This window comes from Pistacia vera, unplaced genomic scaffold (genome assembly GCF_008641045.1).
Source record: "Pistacia vera cultivar Batoury unplaced genomic scaffold, PisVer_v2 Contig1055, whole genome shotgun sequence".
NCBI lineage: Eukaryota > Viridiplantae > Streptophyta > Magnoliopsida > Sapindales > Anacardiaceae > Pistacia > Pistacia vera.
Window position 1 is genome coordinate 184,165 of NW_022195088.1, and position 19,745 is coordinate 203,909.

Sequence of the window (19,745 nt, forward strand, 5' to 3'; positions counted from 1 at the left end):
ACAATCGCTGCTTTCTTTGAAACAGAAAAGAGATTTGAAAAGGAGTAGAAGCTAGTTCAGAGCTTTCATAGTAACAAGAGGGTTTTGTAGCAATTTGGGAGCAAAATTTTTATTCAAATATCAAAATTGACTATTCATTATTATCCATCTAATCTGACCTATTCCACGCCGGTGTCGCAATTCAAATGCTAACGAAGGCCCCTAATGAACATTGCAGTGTACCTGTACCCACCAAGAAAATTGTTTTCTGGATGGAACAATATTAGCCTATTAGTTTTTAACATTATCACCAGACTACAGTAACAAAGAACAATCATGACATCCGCACTTAACACCCATTCACTTCTATTACAATTTGTACAAATAAGAATACACACAAACCAGAGGTTTCATTTGTAGAACAATGGACAGATATATAACAAATACAACATAGGAAATGAGATTGAGCAGTTCAGCAAGTACAGGAGAACTGATCAAAATCAAGGCCAAGTGCCTAACTCACCTGTCATTGTAGCTAAATCCTTCATGTAACTCCTCAAAAATCAACTATAACAATGCCAAAACCACTCTCATACCCCCTAATGGGAATCTGGGCTACAGTAATAGTTCCACTTTGGGGAGTAAGCAGTAGATGGCATCCATGCAAATGGACTGCACTGCTGCATTGAGAAATAATGACCATCAAGAGTATTGATGGTTCAAAGGACAAGCAGCAAAGAGTATGGACATCAAACCACAAGCATTTGATCTCTTAAAGCACACCAACCATCTTGCAGTTACCACACCAGTCCATAAAAATTGCAATCTTTTAACTGAACAAAATATCCTCTTATCACTAGCTTGAAGATGTTAGGGCAGGTATCATACAGGTACAGCAACTGCTTCACTAGTTGCAGCTTTTTTCTGCAGCAATCTCTTCCAAGCGCTTCCATACAGCATCATGTTTTGTTTTGATCTCCTCCACATTTGATTCATCCTCCTGAAACTTGCGCAAGCACTCCTCAAATAGCTCAGGATCAATTTCAGAGAACATCTTGCGGACGTTGAGTGTCAAGCTCTGGACCACCTGATTCCAGTGATTACAACCATTTTTCTCCAAGGCAGGGAAGATAATGGGCAGTATGACTTTTCGGTTTTGTCTGATTAAGCTCTCAATGTGATCATTGTTCCACAAGTATAAAGCCCTCTCTGCCACCTGATAAACAAGCATAAAGCATAAAGTAGCTGAAATCAAATTCAGGAAAGCAGTGGTATAAATTATCAACATTTCATCTGAGGTAAAACTAAGATCCTTGTATGAACATATATGAACATGGCATAACGGCATGGTGCTCCAATCAATTTGATCTGGGGAACCTGAATCTAATAAGGATTCCAGCGAAAAAATTGCCTGTATAAGGAAGGATAGTGAAAAGTTTTTGACATTTGATTGACTCAAACAAAATTATTAAAAATTTAGGTTGTGTTATTTTAAGAAAAAAAGGTTGACCATGATAACAAATCCAAGATTATGGAAGTAATTAGGAAACTTTTTTAAAAAACAGTTGGAACCAACATTAAAACATAGTCTACTGTATGTATGAACAAACGGTTTAATGAACCCTTCTAGTTCGTTGATACCCAGCTCAGCATCAACCCACCACAGGCTTACAACCAAACCTTACTCAGCAAAATAGTCACTAGAGACAAGAAAGTGACAAAAAGATTATCAATAACGATAACAATTTCAAAAACGAAAGATCATGTCTTAATCAACTTAATATAGAAATATATATGAAGTACAATTGTCCAAATGAAAAGTCTAAAGCAAGAAAATAGGAAATCATCCTTAAAAACAAATTTAACTCCTTCCCACTTAAAAACAAAATAATTATCATTTACTAACACAATAATAGAGCATGTTCCACTTTTTTTAAGAAAAAACTACAGGAACCACAACAGATGGTAACACAAATATGGCAAGTGTAGAACGCATAAATGTTTGAAAGTGTGCAAAGGCAGGAAGTAGCATTTAAGGCAACAGAACAAAACTGTAAAGAACTTGAAGATTGAAGTTTGATGACATATTACCTGGAAGTGTGAACTGCTCAAGCAACGAGCAATTTGACGAAAGAGGGGTACCATACATCTCTGAAATTCTGCTGGTTGAGTTGCTTCTAGAACTTCCTCCAGCTCATTAAGAAACATAACCTCCTTTGAACTATTAGTGATTGGCCAATACTTCAACAAACCTCTTATAACTGTTTCTGCAAGTTTGCAGTCTTTCTCCACAAACTGTGTAATGCAGTATGATAATGGCTGATGGTACATCGGAAGGCATTTTGGTTTGTGAAGGGGAATTAGAGCCCGTACCAAGAACAATTTGTGTTCTTCTTTCAACGGCAGAGCAAAACCATTGATTATACTACCCAAAACCTCTAAAAGCTCAGCAATCCCATTATGCTTCTCCGTCTCAAAAATAAATCGAAAGAAAATATTATTGATGGATTTCCGAATAAATGGGCGATGCACCATAAATTTTCCGTAGATGCGATGTAGAATAGTTTTCAGATACTCCCTCTCCCTAGGATCATCAGAATCAAAGAGGTCTAACAACTTGAGAACAAATGAGTGATCAACATACCTTTTAGCCAATTTTGCATCTGTTTCTGGTGATGCAACAAATCTCAGAAGAAACTCATACACAATTTGCAAATGAGGCCATGCAGGGTCCATCAGAGGCTCTTCCTCCTCCAGGTCAAAGGCTTCTAAAACTTTATTATCTCGAGGTTGAGGTGCAAGAGACCTAAACAAATTAACTGATACCATCTTTATAACTTCATGCATGACAGTCTCTGTGAATTTCCCATTTGCAGAAGTAATATAATCCACAAGCTCAAGCAATGTCTGCCGCTTGATGTCCTTTTCTTTCAAGTTCTTGGTTGGATCAGTGAAGTCAAACACAACACAGCACAAGTTCAGTTTCCTAATTAGCAAGTTTTGCTTCTCAGAGCTCTGAACATCCCTGAATCCTGGTAGTGCTTCATAGGGAGTAACAACTGCATTGCCATTCAGTTTCAGATTTCCAACTCGGGGAAATTTATTTTCCTGACTGTACCCAAAATTGACAGCAGAATTGGTACCCGAAATAGTCATATGGTCCAAATCTATCGGCCTATCACTCACAAGATCACTGCTTCTAGAACTGGCAGAAGCATTTAAAGAAGGGGCAGAAGGACCCCCAAATTCACGACTCTCAGATGCCTTGGCTGGCTTCCGTGGAAGCCTACCAAGTATCTGCTTGATCATAGCTCAAAATTTATACACCCTAAGAAAAACTAGTCGCTTAAACCCAGCCGTGACCACAGGCAACTTCAAAGTAGAAGCCAGCCCATGAGAGAGACAAGAACCTCCACATCACAAATAACGAAAACCCAGATGCACAAAATCAATTTCAATCCAGAGAATTAACAAACCCAATTATGCGAATATTAACACCAGAAAACAAACCCCAGTAGCACCACATCGAAGCGTCAACGTATTAACACCGGTTACGAAACGTAATTCTCTAATAAATTGGAGATTTTTCTTCAAGTGTACAGAGTTCAAGAACAAGAAATAACATCGTTTGACTTAAATTCAAGTACCCAGATGCCCAAATCAAACAATAAGAATGTAAGAACTTTATATACAACAAATACACAGACTAGAAGCTCCTATTACCTATGCTCTCCCATTCACCTCTTGAGATTCTTCTTCCTGTTTTCTCTAAAACTAGCACCTAATTCAGCTCGGTCAAGCGATAACACGATCTGGGTTCCATCAAAAACATCAAAATAGCATTCTTTACAATAATATCATGAGAAAATACGTTAAAAAAAAAAACAAATAAAAAGTATAATAGAAATAGAAGATGAAGCAAAACCCAGATACCGTAACAAGAGACTAGGATGATAAATACTTACAAGTTACAAATACACTGAAAAGCTTGAGAGAGGTGTGGCAGGGCAGCCAGCAAGAAAAAATTCCCACTCCCCCCGCCCAATCAGTGGATCTTGTCCTCAAGGTCCACAGTTGGAAATATTTCCAGGAGCTTTTTCGTCTAGCCATTTTCTGGTGGAATTAGACCTGTTTAAAGGTGTTGCTGCTGGTATCAGTGCAGCTTCAAAAGTACCATATTGCCGATTTCGAACGACACATCCCCCTGAATTGGTTGCTCTCTGGTGACTTCTTCACAAATAATGTTGCCTTTGCCATCGTGTCCTTCCAGCATAGTAGTCATGGCCCTTGACACAGTGACCTGCAATAAAATACTCATTACAATTAAAACATAGAACTTGAGCTCGCCTCCGCTGCATTTCATCCCAAGTCAGTCGTCGAACAGGAGCTGCATGCGGCTGGTGCTGCCGAGTTGCTGGCGGAAGAGCTAACGGGGCTTTCACTAGTGGTGGAGGATGTACACACGTCCCTTGTCTCGATAGTTGATCATTTTTCATTTACGCGAAGTGATAGCCTCCTTTATGTCCGAGGCTAAACATTTGGATACCATCTGAAATGTTCGTTTTTAAGCCACCCATAAATGTTCCCACAAGAGCTTCTACGTCCAACTCGTACGCGATTGCCCAAGCGCTCGAATTCCGCTGATAATCACACGATGAACCGTCCTACTGTATCCTTGAAAGGGCTTCATCAAATCCCCGCACTCGACTGCCAAAGCATGCCCAGAGCTCATCTTCAAATCTGCCCATGAGAGAGCACGTCCTTTTTGGAAAATCTTGTGGATCCAGTACCACCATTGTTGGCTCTCCTTCCAAATGGTAAGAGGCTAAGGAAACTTTCTAGGTTTCAGGAGTATTCTGGAATTCAAAAAATGGTTCACACAGTTGAATCACTCGTCGGGTCATCTCCGAAGAATCTAGGAAAACTAGTTTTGCGTTTGGAGGGATACAATAAGGCGTCCCCCATTGTGGCCTTCACGTGTGGGGTACCCTAGTTTGGAGGCTCTTGGTCTGCAGGAGTACATCAGAGAGATGGTTAAGAGTTTCTAAATGTCGCAGCTTGTCCGCCATGTTGAGCTCCATCCGGTGTAGCCCATCTTGCACTTCACCGAGCCCAGCCTCCAACTGTTCAATACGCTCTTTATTGGTTCCATAACAACCTGGCTCTGATACCAATTATGAGGAACCCACTACAATAACTCAACAATTTAGGCTAGGTCATGGGTCTTTCGGGCTTGGGTAGAACTCTCCTTAGAAAACGGCTTGCCAAAGAAGGGTGCCCAAGCCTTTAAATCCACAGTCCACCATTTTTCCTTTCAATGTGGGATCCTAACATAGACGTAAGAAATGGCTAATCAAACTGTACATGGATTCACTACAGTTCTTTAGGTTTATGCGTAATGACTCCTGCGCTAATCATGGAACCATTATCAACATAAACAGCTTATGTAGTGGCAGCCTCCACAGCACCAGGATTAACAGTAGCAAACGAAAGCAGTTATCATCACGCTAATATAGCCATGTCTGTTCTTCCAAAGTCACCGGTGCTTCAATCCCGCGCCATCTCTTGTACCAACAGCAGAATAGAATTCTTCACATTACTAGTAGTGGTTACCCATTCCGGTCTCCCCAACCAAAATCCACTTGGTATAACGGATTCCAACACCAACTAGTACAAGTATACACATCTAAATTTTGTTTGAATAATATACTTTCCTTCCATCTTTCAAACACTCTAAAATTGCTGAGAACCATTCTTTTTAAAGTTTTTTGCATGCCTATCAGAATTTCGCTAATTCTTCCTCTTCTGTCCAACTACACTATGTAAAACTATTTTATTCTCCTCACTGTCAATACTGAAAATAAAAAACTAGTTTCCCATAAAATTTTCAGGCAATGGCGGTCCATCGTCCTTGAAGCAAATTCAGTGATTGGACAAGAGAGTCGGATTTGACGAATTTGAGTTTGCTCTAGAGGCAGAGCTTGCACATTTATAGATTAGAGCACTTACCACTTCAACCTTGTGGGATTTTGCACATTTTTACTGGCATGGCCTTGAGAGATGTTATTTTTGAGGCACTAAACACAAACCTCCTGGTGACAACAGTCCCTCCTGGAAGCTTATGTGGTGGTGGCACTGGTAGATCACCACGTGGGAACAGAGTCGCTGCACTAAAATCCGGCAACGTTTTGATGATCACCTGTGCACGGGCAGTGTTAGCCCAGTTGTTGATGAATTTGCCCATGCTTGACATGTCCAATATCCTATGTGACAAGCACAAGCCAATGGCCATTCCTCCGCAGACAAGAGGTGACTTGAATAACTAAGGGATGTTTGAATTAGTAGTCCACTGCAGATCGTCTGGCAACAACTGGTCCAGTGTCTCATTCTCTGGGTGCTTCAAAATTCAGTAGCCCACAGTTGGGTGCTCAAATTAAGCACCTCATCGTTACACTCAATAGATTGCAGTCTCCAATCCTTTCTGAAGTGGTAGTATCGGCTAAGTGTTTCAGATAAGGACGTTTTGAGCAAATGCAATCTTTTGGGGGGGAATATGAAGCTTTGTTGGGGTAGATAGGAGAACGGAACAAACCAGGAAGGGATGAACTGATAAAAAAATGATAGATTGTGAAGCCTTAGGTGAGGTGGGGTTGGAGAGGAAGGCTTAATGACTTCTCTAGATATAATTCAACTCATAGTTGCCATCACCATAACCTTATTCTGCAGTTAGTTTACGATAAATTTAGTGTGGTTTTTCGAATATTGTCATCACGCGTATTTAGAGCTTTATAGTGTTGGTGAGAATATGTTTGAGCGAAAAGCCATACATGTAAGTCCAGTACAATTGCAGCTTGAGTGAAATACGAGGCAGCTAAATTAGATTCTTGTAAGAAATCGCGTGGCTCATTATATTGTGACTTATAAAGTGGGCTATTTAACTTTCATTCCTGTTGCCAGATGCTACACCATCTATGCTGCATATAGGTACAATCGCTGCCTCTTTAGAACAGAAGAGATTTGAAAAAGAGTAGAAGCTAGTTCAGAGCTTTCATAGTAACAAGGGGTTTTGTAGCAATTTAGGAGCAATTTTTATTCAATATCAAGGCTCCGTTTGGTTCAAAATTTGGGGGTTTTGGGAAAAGTTTTTTGAAAAAAGTTAAAAAAAAGTTGAATTGGGCGGGTATTACGATGTAGGATTTATAAATTAATAAAATACCTATATATTTATTTTTTTACAAAATACCCCCTATAAAAAAACATTAAAAGTTAACCAAATACCCTAACCTACCCTCAAACACCCCCAGTCGGCCACCACCACCGGAGGTGGCCGAAGTCACCTTATGGGCGCATGACCGGCTGGATCTTGCCGGTCATGCACCGATATGGCCTTTTCCGGCTAGATCCATGGGGATCTGGCCGGCAAAGGCCAGATCTACGGCCAGATTGGCCGTCAACCGCCAGATCTGGCCGTCGTATGCTCTCAACGACGGCCAACAAACGGTCGTCGTTGATGGTCAACGACGACCGTTTGTTGGCCGTTGTGACACGACTGTTACGGTCAAAGATCTGGCCGTCAACGGCAGATCTTTGGCCTTAGATCTGGCCTTTCCGGTCAGATCCACCGTGGATCTGGCCGGAAAAGGCTAGATCGGGCACTACGGCCAGATTCAGCCGGTAGTGCGCCATCCTAACAGATTTCGGCCATTTTTCGGTGGTGGTGGCCGGAATCTGGTAAATGTGGATTATTGGAGTGTTTTTGTAATTTTAAAAAAAATATTAGGGGTATTTAATTAAATTATAAATTTAAGGGGTTTAAAAAAAGTTGCATAATATTGGGAGTAGTATTCCAAAAAATCTGAGTTTTTGGGTATTTTAGTTTAACTTTTTTGGGAATACTAAAGTAGTATTCCCAAAACTGAAACAAACGCAGCCCAAAATTGCCTATTCATTATTATCCATCTAATCTGACCTATTCCACGCCGGTGTCACAATCAAATGCTAATGAAGGCCCTAATGGACATTGCAGTGTACCTGTACCCATAAGAACATTGGTTTCTGGATGGAACAATATTGCTATTAGTTTTTAACATTATCACCAGACTACAGTAACAAAGAAACATCATGATATCCCCACTTAAACCCATTCACTTCTATTACAATTTGTACAAATAAGAATAACACAAACCAAAGGTTTTGTAGAACAATGGACAAATATATAACAAATACAACATAGGAAATGAGATGAGCAGTTCAGCAAGTACAGGAGAACTGATCAAAATCAAGGCCAAGTGCCTAACTCACCTGTCATTGTAGCTAAATCCTTCATGTAACTCCTCAAAAATCAACTATAACAATGCCAAAACACTCTCATACCCCCTAATGGGAATCTGGGCTACAGTAATAGTTCCACTTTGGGGAGTAAGCAGTAGATGGCATCCATGCAAAGGACTGCACTGCTGCATTGAGAAAAATAACGACCATCAAGAGTATTGACGGTTCAAAGGACAAGCAGCAAAGAGTATGGACATCAAACCACAAGCATTTGATCTCTTAAAGCACACCAACCATCTTGCAGTTACCACACCAGTCCATAAAAATTGCAATCTTTTAACTGAACAAAATATCCCTTTACACTAGCTGAAGATGTTAGGGCAGGATCATACAGGTACAGCAACTGCTTCACTAGTTGCAGCTTTTTCTGCAGCAATCTCTTCCAAGCGTTCCATACAGCTCATGTTTTGTTTTGATCTCCTCCACATTTGATTCATCCTCCTGAAACTTGCGCAAGCACTCCTCAAATAGTTCAGGATCAATTTCAGAGAACATCTTGCGGACGTTGAGTGTCAAGCTCTGGACCACCTGATTCCAGTGATTACAACCATTTTTCCCAAGGCAGGGAAGATAATGGGCAGTATGACTTTTCGGTTTTGTCTGATAAGCTCTCAATGTGATCATTGTTCCACAAGTATAAAGCCCTCTCTGCCACCTGATAAACAAGCATAAAGCATAAAGTAGCTGAAATCAAATTCAGGAAAGCAGTGGTATAAATTATCAACATTTCATCTGAGGTAAAACTAAGATCCTTGTATGAACATATATGAACATGGCATAACGGCATGGTGCTCCAATCAATTTGATCTGGGGAACCTGAATCTAATAAGGATTCCAGCGAAAAAATTGCCTGTATAAGGAAGGATAGTGAAAAGTTTTTGACATTTGATTGACTCAAACAAAATTATAAAAATCTAGGTTTTATTATTTTAAGAAAAAAAGGTTGACCATGATAACAAATCCAAGATTATGGAAGTAATTAGGAAACTTTTTTAAAAAACCATTGGAACCCCGTCTCCATACTTGATTGGGATAATTGAAAACAAGACAATCATATATTATAATTGAATGGGACGAAGTAAGTTTAGATGATAACAAATCGATTGGTTGAATATATATATAAAGTCAACTCTTCATGAAATAGATATCTCGAATAAAAATAATAATAATAATAATAATAAAGAATATCTCTTTAATTTTGTTTCCAGGGCCATTTTTATTTCCATGACTTGGCCTGGCAGTACCCAGCCGGGCCTCCCTTTTTGTTTTGTTTCAGTGAAGCATCCCACACCGAATCCTAGATAAAATGATTTATTTGGATTTGATTTAAAAAATGAAATGATCAACGTTACTGTAACTATACTCTTACTATCACCCCAATTATGAATTTTTTATCCTTATCATTTGCAAGCGAATCCGCTTACACTAGTGTTTTTAATAGGAGCAAGGCGATCCATTGGTTTACATAGTCAGGGGAAGAAAGAGATTTTTCAATGTTATACGTAAGAAAAGTTGTGTGCAATGAAAAGAGTAATGTTAGGTCTACAACTCAATCCATAACCTTTTCTTATAGCCTTCGACGTGGTAACTCGTCATTGGTCAGTTCAAAAAATAGGTCTCGCCTATTTGTATGAGTCCCACGTGCCATTTACGAGCTAACCAATGACAAATTATTACGTCAAGGATTGTGAGATTAGATTGTGAACCTAATATTACTTGCAATGAAAAATGCAGGCACGGCTTAGGGAGGTTTTTTTTTTACTTAATTTAAATTGACTATTGAATAAAGAATATTTCTACTCCATCTGACTAGTTCCGATTTCGAGTCCCGGGCAACCCATTATGACTATGTTTCACCTAATTCAGCATGGCTGCATGGTTTTTAGTGGACATGATGTGCATAAGATCTAGTCTTAGAATTGTGATTCATGTTGTAGTTAACATTTTACTATAATAATCTCTTAGTTTGTACCTCTGCAGATTGATGAAATGGTATGCGTAAGGGGTAAGCATGGGTAAAGGGTAGAACCAGAATCAACCCTATTGGGGTCTAGTTCCAGTTATGGAAAATTGGAACCGAGAATTTCTGGGTCCGGATCTGATTCCAACAATGCTGGAACCAGAACTGGATCTGGAATCAGAACCGAGGTCCGGGTACCTAAGTAGGAACTGGGACTGAACTATAATTTTTGTAAACTATTGGAGGTGTATTTGTAATTTTTTGGGGGTGTATTCATCATTTTTTAAATGGTATGGAGTAATTGAAATTAACCCACGTTTCCATAAAATATAAGTGATTGAACTGTACATCCGAGAAAAAACAAAGGGGATGCATAGAGATTTGCAAACGGAGTAGTTGGTAATAGTTGAATTTGTTAAATCATATCAAATAAATCAATTCAAATGGCCTTCGGGGCCCTGGCCACAACAAAGAACAACCAGCGAGACTATTCTAACATACATTATTTATGTTGTCAGGATCCTAGGGTTTACTAATTAACACTTTCAACCCAAAAACACAATCAATAGACTAATTGATTAACCAAAAGGAAAGAAATAAGCAAGCAAAGAAGAACACAGAACACAGTAGATTATAGTGGTTCAGCTTTGCAGCCTAAATCCACTCTCCAAGGATCACAGTAGGGCATTTTCATTACTCACTCACCAAGAATGTACAATAGATGAACAAAGAACAAAGAAGAATACAAAGGAAGGGACACACCCAAATTGACAACCCTAAGTTTTGCAATTGGGATCTATCTCCTCTTTTCCAGCAGCCACACTTAAATACACAATCATCCTTCTCTTAAACAGCCTACACCTGTCTTTGATTTCATCATAGTCGTGTGATGGCCAACAATCCAGAAGATTCTTCAGCCATGCATTGTGTGAGGAAAAGAGAGAGAGAGATGAGAAGCTTTTGCAAGACTCAAGGATCAAAGGACACGATATACATCTTGGTCCAGGACTGAAACGATGTTGCATGCTCCTTTGACTCTTTAACAAAGTGCTAACTTCCACCGTGGCAAATCATAAGCCACATCAACACATATGTTATCAGAATTTTATTAGTTAACACATAGGTCCCAAACACAGATAATGCTTAAGCAAATGTTCTCTTCGGGCGAGAACGTACCACACTTAGATAAATAGTTTCCTCTTTGGGTGAGAAAGTACCACAATAGTTCAGATAATTTTTGCTTCCTTTCATTGATAACCTTTGGTTGCTTAAATAAGCAAAGCCACGTACAAACAAACCGAAAATGAAGGGAAACTAGCAATCGGAACTCAAACACGTAAAATAGAACCCAAACACATAACAACAGAGTAATAACAAACTGAAATAAAATGACGTAAAACTTGCAACTATGGATGACCATTTCCTTTTGCATGTAAACTGCATTTCCTTCTACACTTAAACTGCCACGACCCAGTCCATTCCTGCATGGACTCCGTCTACTATTTACGTTGCATGCACGTCCCAGCTCATCCTAATGTCGTGGCCTATCAATTCCCCTCCCCCCCGCCCAATCAAGTGGATCCTTGTCCTCAAGGTCCACAGTTGGAAATATTTCCAGGAGCTTTTTCGTCTAGCCATTTTCTGGTGGACTTAGACCTGTTTAAAGGTTGTTTGCTGCTGGTATCAGTGCAGCTTCAAAAGTACCATATTGCCGATTTCGAACGACACATCCCCCCTGAATTGGTTGCTCTCTGGTGACTTCTTCACAAATAATGTTGCCTTTGCCATCGTGTCCTTCCAGCATAAGTAGTCATGGCCCTTGACACCAGTGACCTGCAATAAAATACTCATTACAATTAAAACATAGACCTTGAGCTCGCCTCCGCTGCATTTCATCCCAAGTCAGTCGTCGAACAGGAGCTGCATGTGCGGCTGGTGCTGCCCGAGTTGCTGGCGGAAGAGCTAACGGGGCTTTCACTAGTGGTGGAGGATGTACACACGTCCCTTGTCTCGATAGTTGATCATTTTTCATTTACGCGAAGCTGATAGCCTCCTTTAATGTCCGAGGCTTAAACATTTGGATACCATCTGAAATGTTCGTTTTTAAGCCACCCATAAATGTTCCCACAAGAGCTCTCTACGTCCAACCTCGTACGCGATTGCCCAAGCGCTCGAATTCCCGCTGATAATCACACGATGAACCGTCCTACTGTATCCTTGAAAGGGCTTCATCAAAATCCCCGCACTCCGACTGCCCAAAGCATGCCCAGAGCTCATCTTCAAAATCTGCCCATGAGAGAGCACGTCCTTCTTCTTGGAACATCTTGTGGATCCAGTACCACCATTGTTTGGCCTCTCCTTCCAAATGGTAAGAGGCTAAGGAAACTTTCTAGGTTTCAGGAGTATTCTGGAATTCAAAAAATTGGTTCACACAGTTGAATCACTCCGTCGGGTCATCTCCGAAGAATCTAGGAAACTCTAGTTTTGCCGTTTTGGAGGGATACAATAAGTCGTCCCCCATTGTGGCCTTCACGGTGTGGGTTACCCTAGTTTGGAGGCTCTTGGTCTGCAAGGAGTACATCAGAGAGATGGTTAAGAGTTTCTAAATGTCGCAGCTTGTCCGCCATGTTGAGCTCCATCCGGTGTAGCCCATCTTGCACTTCACCGAGCCCAGCCTCCAACTGTTCAATACGCTCTTTATTGGTTCCCATAACAACCTGGCTCTGATACCAATTGATAGGAACCCACTACAATAACTCAACAATTTAGGCTAGGTCATGGGTCTTTCATGGGCTTGGGTAGAACTCTCCTTAGAAAACCGGCTTGCCAAAGAAGGGTGCCCAAGCCTTTATAATCCACATGTCCACCATTTTTCCTTTCAATGTGGGATCCTAACATAGACACGTACAAGAAATGGCTATATCAAACTGTACATTGGATTCACTACAGTTCTTTAGGTTCATCCGCGTAATTGACTCCTGCGCTAATCATGGAACCATTATCAACATAAACAGCTTATGTAGTGGCAGCCTCCACAGCACCAGGATTAACAGTAGCAAACGAAAGCAGTTCATCATCACGCTCAAATATAGCCATGTCTTGTTCTTCCAAAGTCACCGGTGCTTCAATCCCGAGCCCATCTCTTGTATCCAACAGCAGAATAGAATTCTTCATCCCATTACTAGTAGTGGTTACCCATTCCGGTCTCCCCCAACCAAAATCCACTTGGTATACAGGATTCCAACACCAACTAGTACAAGTATACACATCTAAATTTTTGTTTGAATAATATACTTTCCTTCCATCTTTCAAACACTCTAAAATTGCTGAGAACCATTCTTTTTAAAGTTTTTTGCATGCCTATCAAGAATTTCGCTAATTCTTCCCTCTTCTGTCCAACTACACTATGTAAAACTATTTTATTCTCCTCACTTGTCAATACTGAAAATATAAAAACTACGTTTCCCATAAAATTTTCAGGCAATGGCGGTCCATCGTCCTTGAACGCAAATTCAGTGATTGGACAAAGAGAGTCGGATTTGACGAATTTGAGTTTGCTCTAGAGGCAGAGCTTGCACATTTATAGATTAGAGCACTTACCACTTCAACCCTTGTGGGATTTTGCACATTTTTACTGGCTATGGCCTTGAGAGATGTTATTTTTGAGGCACTAAACACAAACCTCCTGGTGACAACAGTCCCTCCTGGAAGCTTATGTGGTGGTGGCACTGGTAGATCACCACGTGGGAACAGAGTCGCTGCACTAAAATCCGGCAAAACGTTTTGATGATCACCTGTGCCACGGGCAGTGTTAGCCCAGTTGTTGATGAATTTGCCCATGCTTGACATGTCCAATATCCTATGTGACAAGCACAAGCCAATGGCCATTCCTCCGCAGTCAAAGAAGGTGACTTGAATAACTAAAGGGATGTTTGAATTAGTAGTCCACTGCAGATCGTCTGGCAACAACTGGTCCAGTGTCTCATTCTCTGGGTGCTTCAAAATTTCAGATAGCCCACAGTTGGTTCGTGCTTCCCAAATTACAGCACCCTCATCGTTACACTCAATAGATTCTGAGTCTCCAATCCTTTCTGCAAGTGGGTAGTATCGGACTAGTGTTTCAGATAAGGACGTTTTGAGCAAATGCAATCTTTTGGTGGCGGAATATGAAGCTTTGTTGGGGTAGAATAGGAGAACAGGAACAAACCAGGAAGGGATGAACTGATAAAAAAATGATAGATTGTGAAGCCTTAGGTGAGGTGGGGTTGGAGAGGAAGGCTTAATGACTTCTCTAGATATAATCTCAACTTCCATAGTTGCCATCACCATAACCTTATTCTGCAGTTAGTTTACGATAAATTTAGCTGTGGTTTTTCTGCTGAATATTGTCATCACGCGTATTTAGTAGCTTTATAGTGTTGGTGAGAATAATGTTTGAGCGAAAAGCCATACATGTAAGTCCAGTACAATTGCAGCTTGAGTGAAATACGAGGCAGCTAAATTTAGATTCTTGTAAGAAATCGCGTGGCTCATATATATTGTGACTTATAAAGTGGGCAATTTAACTTTCATTCCTGTGTCCAGATTCTACACCTTCTATGCTGCATATAGGTACAATCGCTGCTTTCTTTGAAACAGAAAAGAGATTTGAAAAGGAGTAGAAGCTAGTTCAGAGCTTTCATAGTAACAAGAGGGTTTTGTAGCAATTTGGGAGCAAAATTTTTATTCAAATATCAAGGCTCAGTTTGTTCAAAATTTGGGGGTTTTGGGAAAAGTTTTTTGAAAAAAGTTAAAAAAGTTAATTGGGCGGGTATTACGATGTAGGATTTATAAATTAATAAAATACCTATATATTTATTTTTTTACAAAATACCCCTATAATAAAACATTAAAAGTTAACAAAATACCCCTAAACTACCCTCAAACACCCCCAGTCGGCCACCACCACCGGAGGTGGCCGAAGTCACCTTATGGGCGCATGACCGGTGGATCTTGCCGGTCATGCACCGATATGGCCTTTTCCGGCTAGATCCATGGTGGATCTGGCGGCAAAGGCCAGATCTACGGCCAGATGGCCGTAACCGCCAGATCTGGCCGTATTGCTCTCAACGACGGCCAACAAACGGTCGTCGTTGTGGTCAACGAGACCGTTGTTGGCGTTGTGACCGACTGTTACGGTCAAAGATCTGGCCGTCAACGGCCAGATCTTTGGCCTTAGATCTGGCCTTTTCCGGTCAGATCCACCGTGGATCTGGCCGGAAAAGGCTAGATCGGCGCACTACCGGCCAGATTCAGCCGGTAGTGCGCCATCCTACCAGATTTCGGCCATTTTTCGGTGGTGGTGGCCGGAATCTGGTAAATGTGGATTATTGGAGTGTTTTTGTAATTTTAAAAAAAATATTTAGGGGTATTTAATTAAATTATCAAATTTAAGGGGTTTAAAAAAAGTTGCATAATATTGGGAGTAGTATTCCAAAAAATCTGAGTTTTTGGGTATTTTACTGTTTAACTTTTTTGGGAATACTAAAAGTAGTATTCCCAAAACTGAAACAAACGCAGCCCAAAATTGCCTATTCATTATTATCCATCTAATCTGACCTATTCCACGCCGGTGTCACAATTCAAATGCTAATGAAGGCCCCTAATGGACATTGCAGTGTACCTGTACCCATCAAGAACATTGTTTTCTGGATGGAACAATATTAGCCTATTAGTTTTTAACATTATCACCAGACTACAGTAACAAAGAACAATCATGATATCCCCACTTAAAACCCATTCACTTCTATTACAATTTGTACAAATAAGAATACACACAAACCAAAGGTTTCATTTGTAGAACAATGGACAAATATATAACAAATACAACATAGGAAATGAGATTGAGCAGTTCAGCAAGTACAGGAGAACTGATCAAAATCAAGGCCAAGTGCCTAACTCACCTGTCATTGTAGCTAAATCCTTCATGTAACTCCTCAAAAATCAACTATAACAATGCCAAAACCACTCTCATACCCCCTAATGGGAATCTGGGCTACAGTAATAGTTCCACTTTGGGGAGTAAGCAGTAGATGGCATCCATGCAAATGGACTGCACTGCTGCATTGAGAAATAATGACCATCAAGAGTATTGATGGTTCAAAGGACAAGCAGCAAAGAGTATGGACATCAAACCACAAGCATTTGATCTCTTAAAGCACACCAACCATCTTGCAGTTACCACACCAGTCCATAAAAATTGCAATCTTTTAACTGAACAAAATATCCTCTTATCACTAGCTTGAAGATGTTAGGGCAGGTATCATACAGGTACAGCAACTGCTTCACTAGTTGCAGCTTTTTTCTGCAGCAATCTCTTCCAAGCGCTTCCATACAGCATCATGTTTTGTTTTGATCTCCTCCACATTTGATTCATCCTCCTGAAACTTGCGCAAGCACTCCTCAAATAGCTCAGGATCAATTTCAGAGAACATCTTGCGGACGTTGAGTGTCAAGCTCTGGACCACCTGATTCCAGTGATTACAACCATTTTTCTCCAAGGCAGGGAAGATAATGGGCAGTATGACTTTTCGGTTTTGTCTGATTAAGCTCTCAATGTGATCATTGTTCCACAAGTATAAAGCCCTCTCTGCCACCTGATAAACAAGCATAAAGCATAAAGTAGCTGAAATCAAATTCAGGAAAGCAGTGGTATAAATTATCAACATTTCATCTGAGGTAAAACTAAGATCCTTGTATGAACATATATGAACATGGCATAACGGCATGGTGCTCCAATCAATTTGATCTGGGGAACCTGAATCTAATAAGGATTCCAGCGAAAAAATTGCCTGTATAAGGAAGGATAGTGAAAAGTTTTTGACATTTGATTGACTCAAACAAAATTATTAAAAATTTAGGTTGTGTTATTTTAAGAAAAAAAGGTTGACCATGATAACAAATCCAAGATTATGGAAGTAATTAGGAAACTTTTTTAAAAAACAGTTGGAACCAACATTAAAACATAGTCTACTGTATGTATGAACAAACGGTTTAATGAACCCTTCTAGTTCGTTGATACCCAGCTCAGCATCAACCCACCACAGGCTTACAACCAAACCTTACTCAGCAAAATAGTCACTAGAGACAAGAAAGTGACAAAAAGATTATCAATAACGATAACAATTTCAAAAACGAAAGATCATGTCTTAATCAACTTAATATAGAAATATATATGAAGTACAATTGTCCAAATGAAAAGTCTAAAGCAAGAAAATAGGAAATCATCCTTAAAAACAAATTTAACTCCTTCCCACTTAAAAACAAAATAATTATCATTTACTAACACAATAATAGAGCATGTTCCACTTTTTTTAAGAAAAAACTACAGGAACCACAACAGATGGTAACACAAATATGGCAAGTGTAGAACGCATAAACGTTTGAAAGTGTGCAAAGGCAGGAAGTAGCATTTAAGGTAACAGAACAAAACTGTAAAGAACTTGAAGATTGAAGTTTGAAGACATATTACCTGGAAGTGTGAACTGCTCAAGCAACGAGCAATTTGACGAAAGAGGGGTACCATACATCTCTGAAATTCTGCTGGTTGAGTTGCTTCTAGAACTTCCTCCAGCTCATTAAGAAACATAACCTCCTTTGAACTATTAGTGATTGGCCAATACTTCAACAAACCTCTTATAACTGTTTCTGCAAGTTTGCAGTCTTTCTCCACAAACTGTGTAATGCAGTATGATAATGGCTGATGGTACATCGGAAGGCATTTTGGTTTGTGAAGGGGAATTAGAGCCCATACCAAGAACAATTTGTGTTCTTCTTTCAACGGCAGAGCAAAACCATTGATTATACTACCCAAAACCTCTAAAAGCTCAGCAATCCCATTATGCTTCTCCGTCTCAAAAATAAATCGAAAGAAAATATTATTGATGGATTTCCGAATAAATGGGCGATGCACCATAAATTTTCCGTAGATGCGATGTAGAATAGTTTTCAAATACTCCCTCTCCCTAGGATCATCAGAATCAAAGAGGTCTAACAACTTGAGAACAAATGAGTGATCAACATACCTTTTAGCCAATTTTGCATCTGTTTCTGGTGATGCAACAAATCTCAGAAGAAACTCGTACACAATTTGCAAATGAGGCCATGCAGGGTCCATCAGAGGCTCTTCCTCCTCCAGGTCAAAGGCTTCTAAAACTTTATTATCTCGAGGTTGAGGTGCAAGAGACCTAAACAAATTAACTGATACCATCTTTATAACTTCATGCATGACAGTCTCTGTGAATTTCCCATTTGCAGAAGTAATATAATCCACAAGCTCAAGCAATGTCTGCCGCTTGATGTCCTTTTCTTTCAAGTTCTTGGTTGGATCAGAGAAGTCAAACACAACAAAGCACAAGTTCAGTTTCCTAATTAGCAAGTTTTGCTTCTCAGAGCTCTGAACATCCCTGAATCCTGGTAGTGCTTCATAGGGAGTAACAACTGCATTGCCATTCAGTTTCAGATTTCCAACTCGGGGAAATTTATTTTCCTGACTGTACCCAAAATTGACAGCAGAATTGGTACCCGAAATAGTCATATGGTCCAAATCTATCGGCCTATCACTCACAAGATCACTGCTTCTAGAACTGGCAGAAGCATTTAAAGAAGGGGCAGAAGGACCCCCAAATTCACGACTCTCAGATGCCTTGGCTGGCTTCCGTGGAAGCCTACCAAGTATCTGCTTGATCATAGCTCAAAATTTATACACCCTAAGAAAAACTATTCGCTTAAACCCAGCCGTGACCACAGGCAACTTCAAAGTAGAAGCCAGCCCATGAGAGAGACAAGAACCTCCACATCACAAATAAGGAAAACCCAGATGCACAGAATCAATTTCAATCCAGAGAATTAACAAACCCAATTATGCGAATATTAACACCAGAAAACAAACCCCAGTAGCACCACATCGAAGCGTCAACGTATTAGCACCGGTTACAAAACGTAATTCTCTAATAAATTGGAGAATTTTCTTCAAGTGTACAGAGTTCAAGAACAAGAAATAACATCGTTTGACTTAAATTCAAGTACCCAGATGCCCAAATCAAACAATAAGAATGTAAGAACTTTATATACAACAAATACACAGACTAGAAGCTCCTATTACCTATACTCTCCCATTCACCTCTTGAGATTCTTCTTCCTGTTTTCTCTACAACTAGCACCTAATTCAGCTCGGTCAAGCGATAACACGATCTGGGTTCCATCAAAAACATCAAAATAGCATTCTTTACAATAATATCATGAGAAAATACGTTAAAAAAAAAAACAAATAAAAAGTATAATAGAAATAGAAGATGAAGCAAAACCCAGATACCGTAACAAGAGACTAGGATGATAAATACTTACAAGTTACAAATACACTGAAAAGCTTGAGAGAGGTGTGGCAGGGCAGCCAGCAAGAAAGACTTTTAAGATTTTGTTTATTTAATTTAAAATA

The 19,745-nt window shown here is 39.9% G+C and overlaps 3 protein-coding genes across 3 annotated transcripts; all 3 read right to left on the reverse strand.

The window, feature by feature from the left end:
- Window positions 1-419: 419 nt before the first annotated feature.
- On the reverse strand, window positions 420-3,915 carry LOC116128406 (serine/threonine protein phosphatase 2A 57 kDa regulatory subunit B' theta isoform-like). Its single transcript, XM_031414125.1, is given in 3 exon segments — window positions 420-906; window positions 908-1,195; window positions 2,071-3,915. Coding segments are annotated over 3 exon segments (1,551 nt in total). The 5' UTR covers window positions 3,289-3,915; the 3' UTR covers window positions 420-861.
- A 9,370-nt stretch (window positions 3,916-13,285) lies between these two features.
- LOC116128698 (acylsugar acyltransferase 3-like) lies at window positions 13,286-14,584 on the reverse strand. Its single transcript, XM_031414457.1, is given in 3 exon segments — window positions 13,286-13,494; window positions 13,631-13,763; window positions 13,766-14,584. Coding segments are annotated over 3 exon segments (1,161 nt in total).
- Window positions 14,585-16,010: 1,426 nt separating this feature from the next.
- LOC116128354 (serine/threonine protein phosphatase 2A 57 kDa regulatory subunit B' theta isoform-like) lies at window positions 16,011-19,182 on the reverse strand. Its single transcript, XM_031414069.1, has 2 exons — window positions 17,781-19,182; window positions 16,011-16,905 (listed from the first exon to the last, which is right to left on the reverse strand). The coding sequence occupies exons 1-2, from the start codon at window positions 18,996-18,998 to the stop codon at window positions 16,597-16,599; spliced, it is 1,527 nt and encodes a 508-aa protein (XP_031269929.1). The 5' UTR covers window positions 18,999-19,182; the 3' UTR covers window positions 16,011-16,596.
- Between the last annotated feature and the right edge of the window lie 563 nt (window positions 19,183-19,745).

Coding starts and splice junctions, on each gene's coding strand:
- LOC116128354 (XM_031414069.1), bottom strand. CDS start 18,998: ATGATCAAGCAGATACTTGGTAGGCTTCCACGGAAGCCAGCCAAGGCA. Junction 16,906..17,780: donor TGAGCAGTTCACACTTCCAG/GTAATATGTCTT, acceptor CTTGTTTATCAG/GTGGCAGAGAGGGCTTTATA.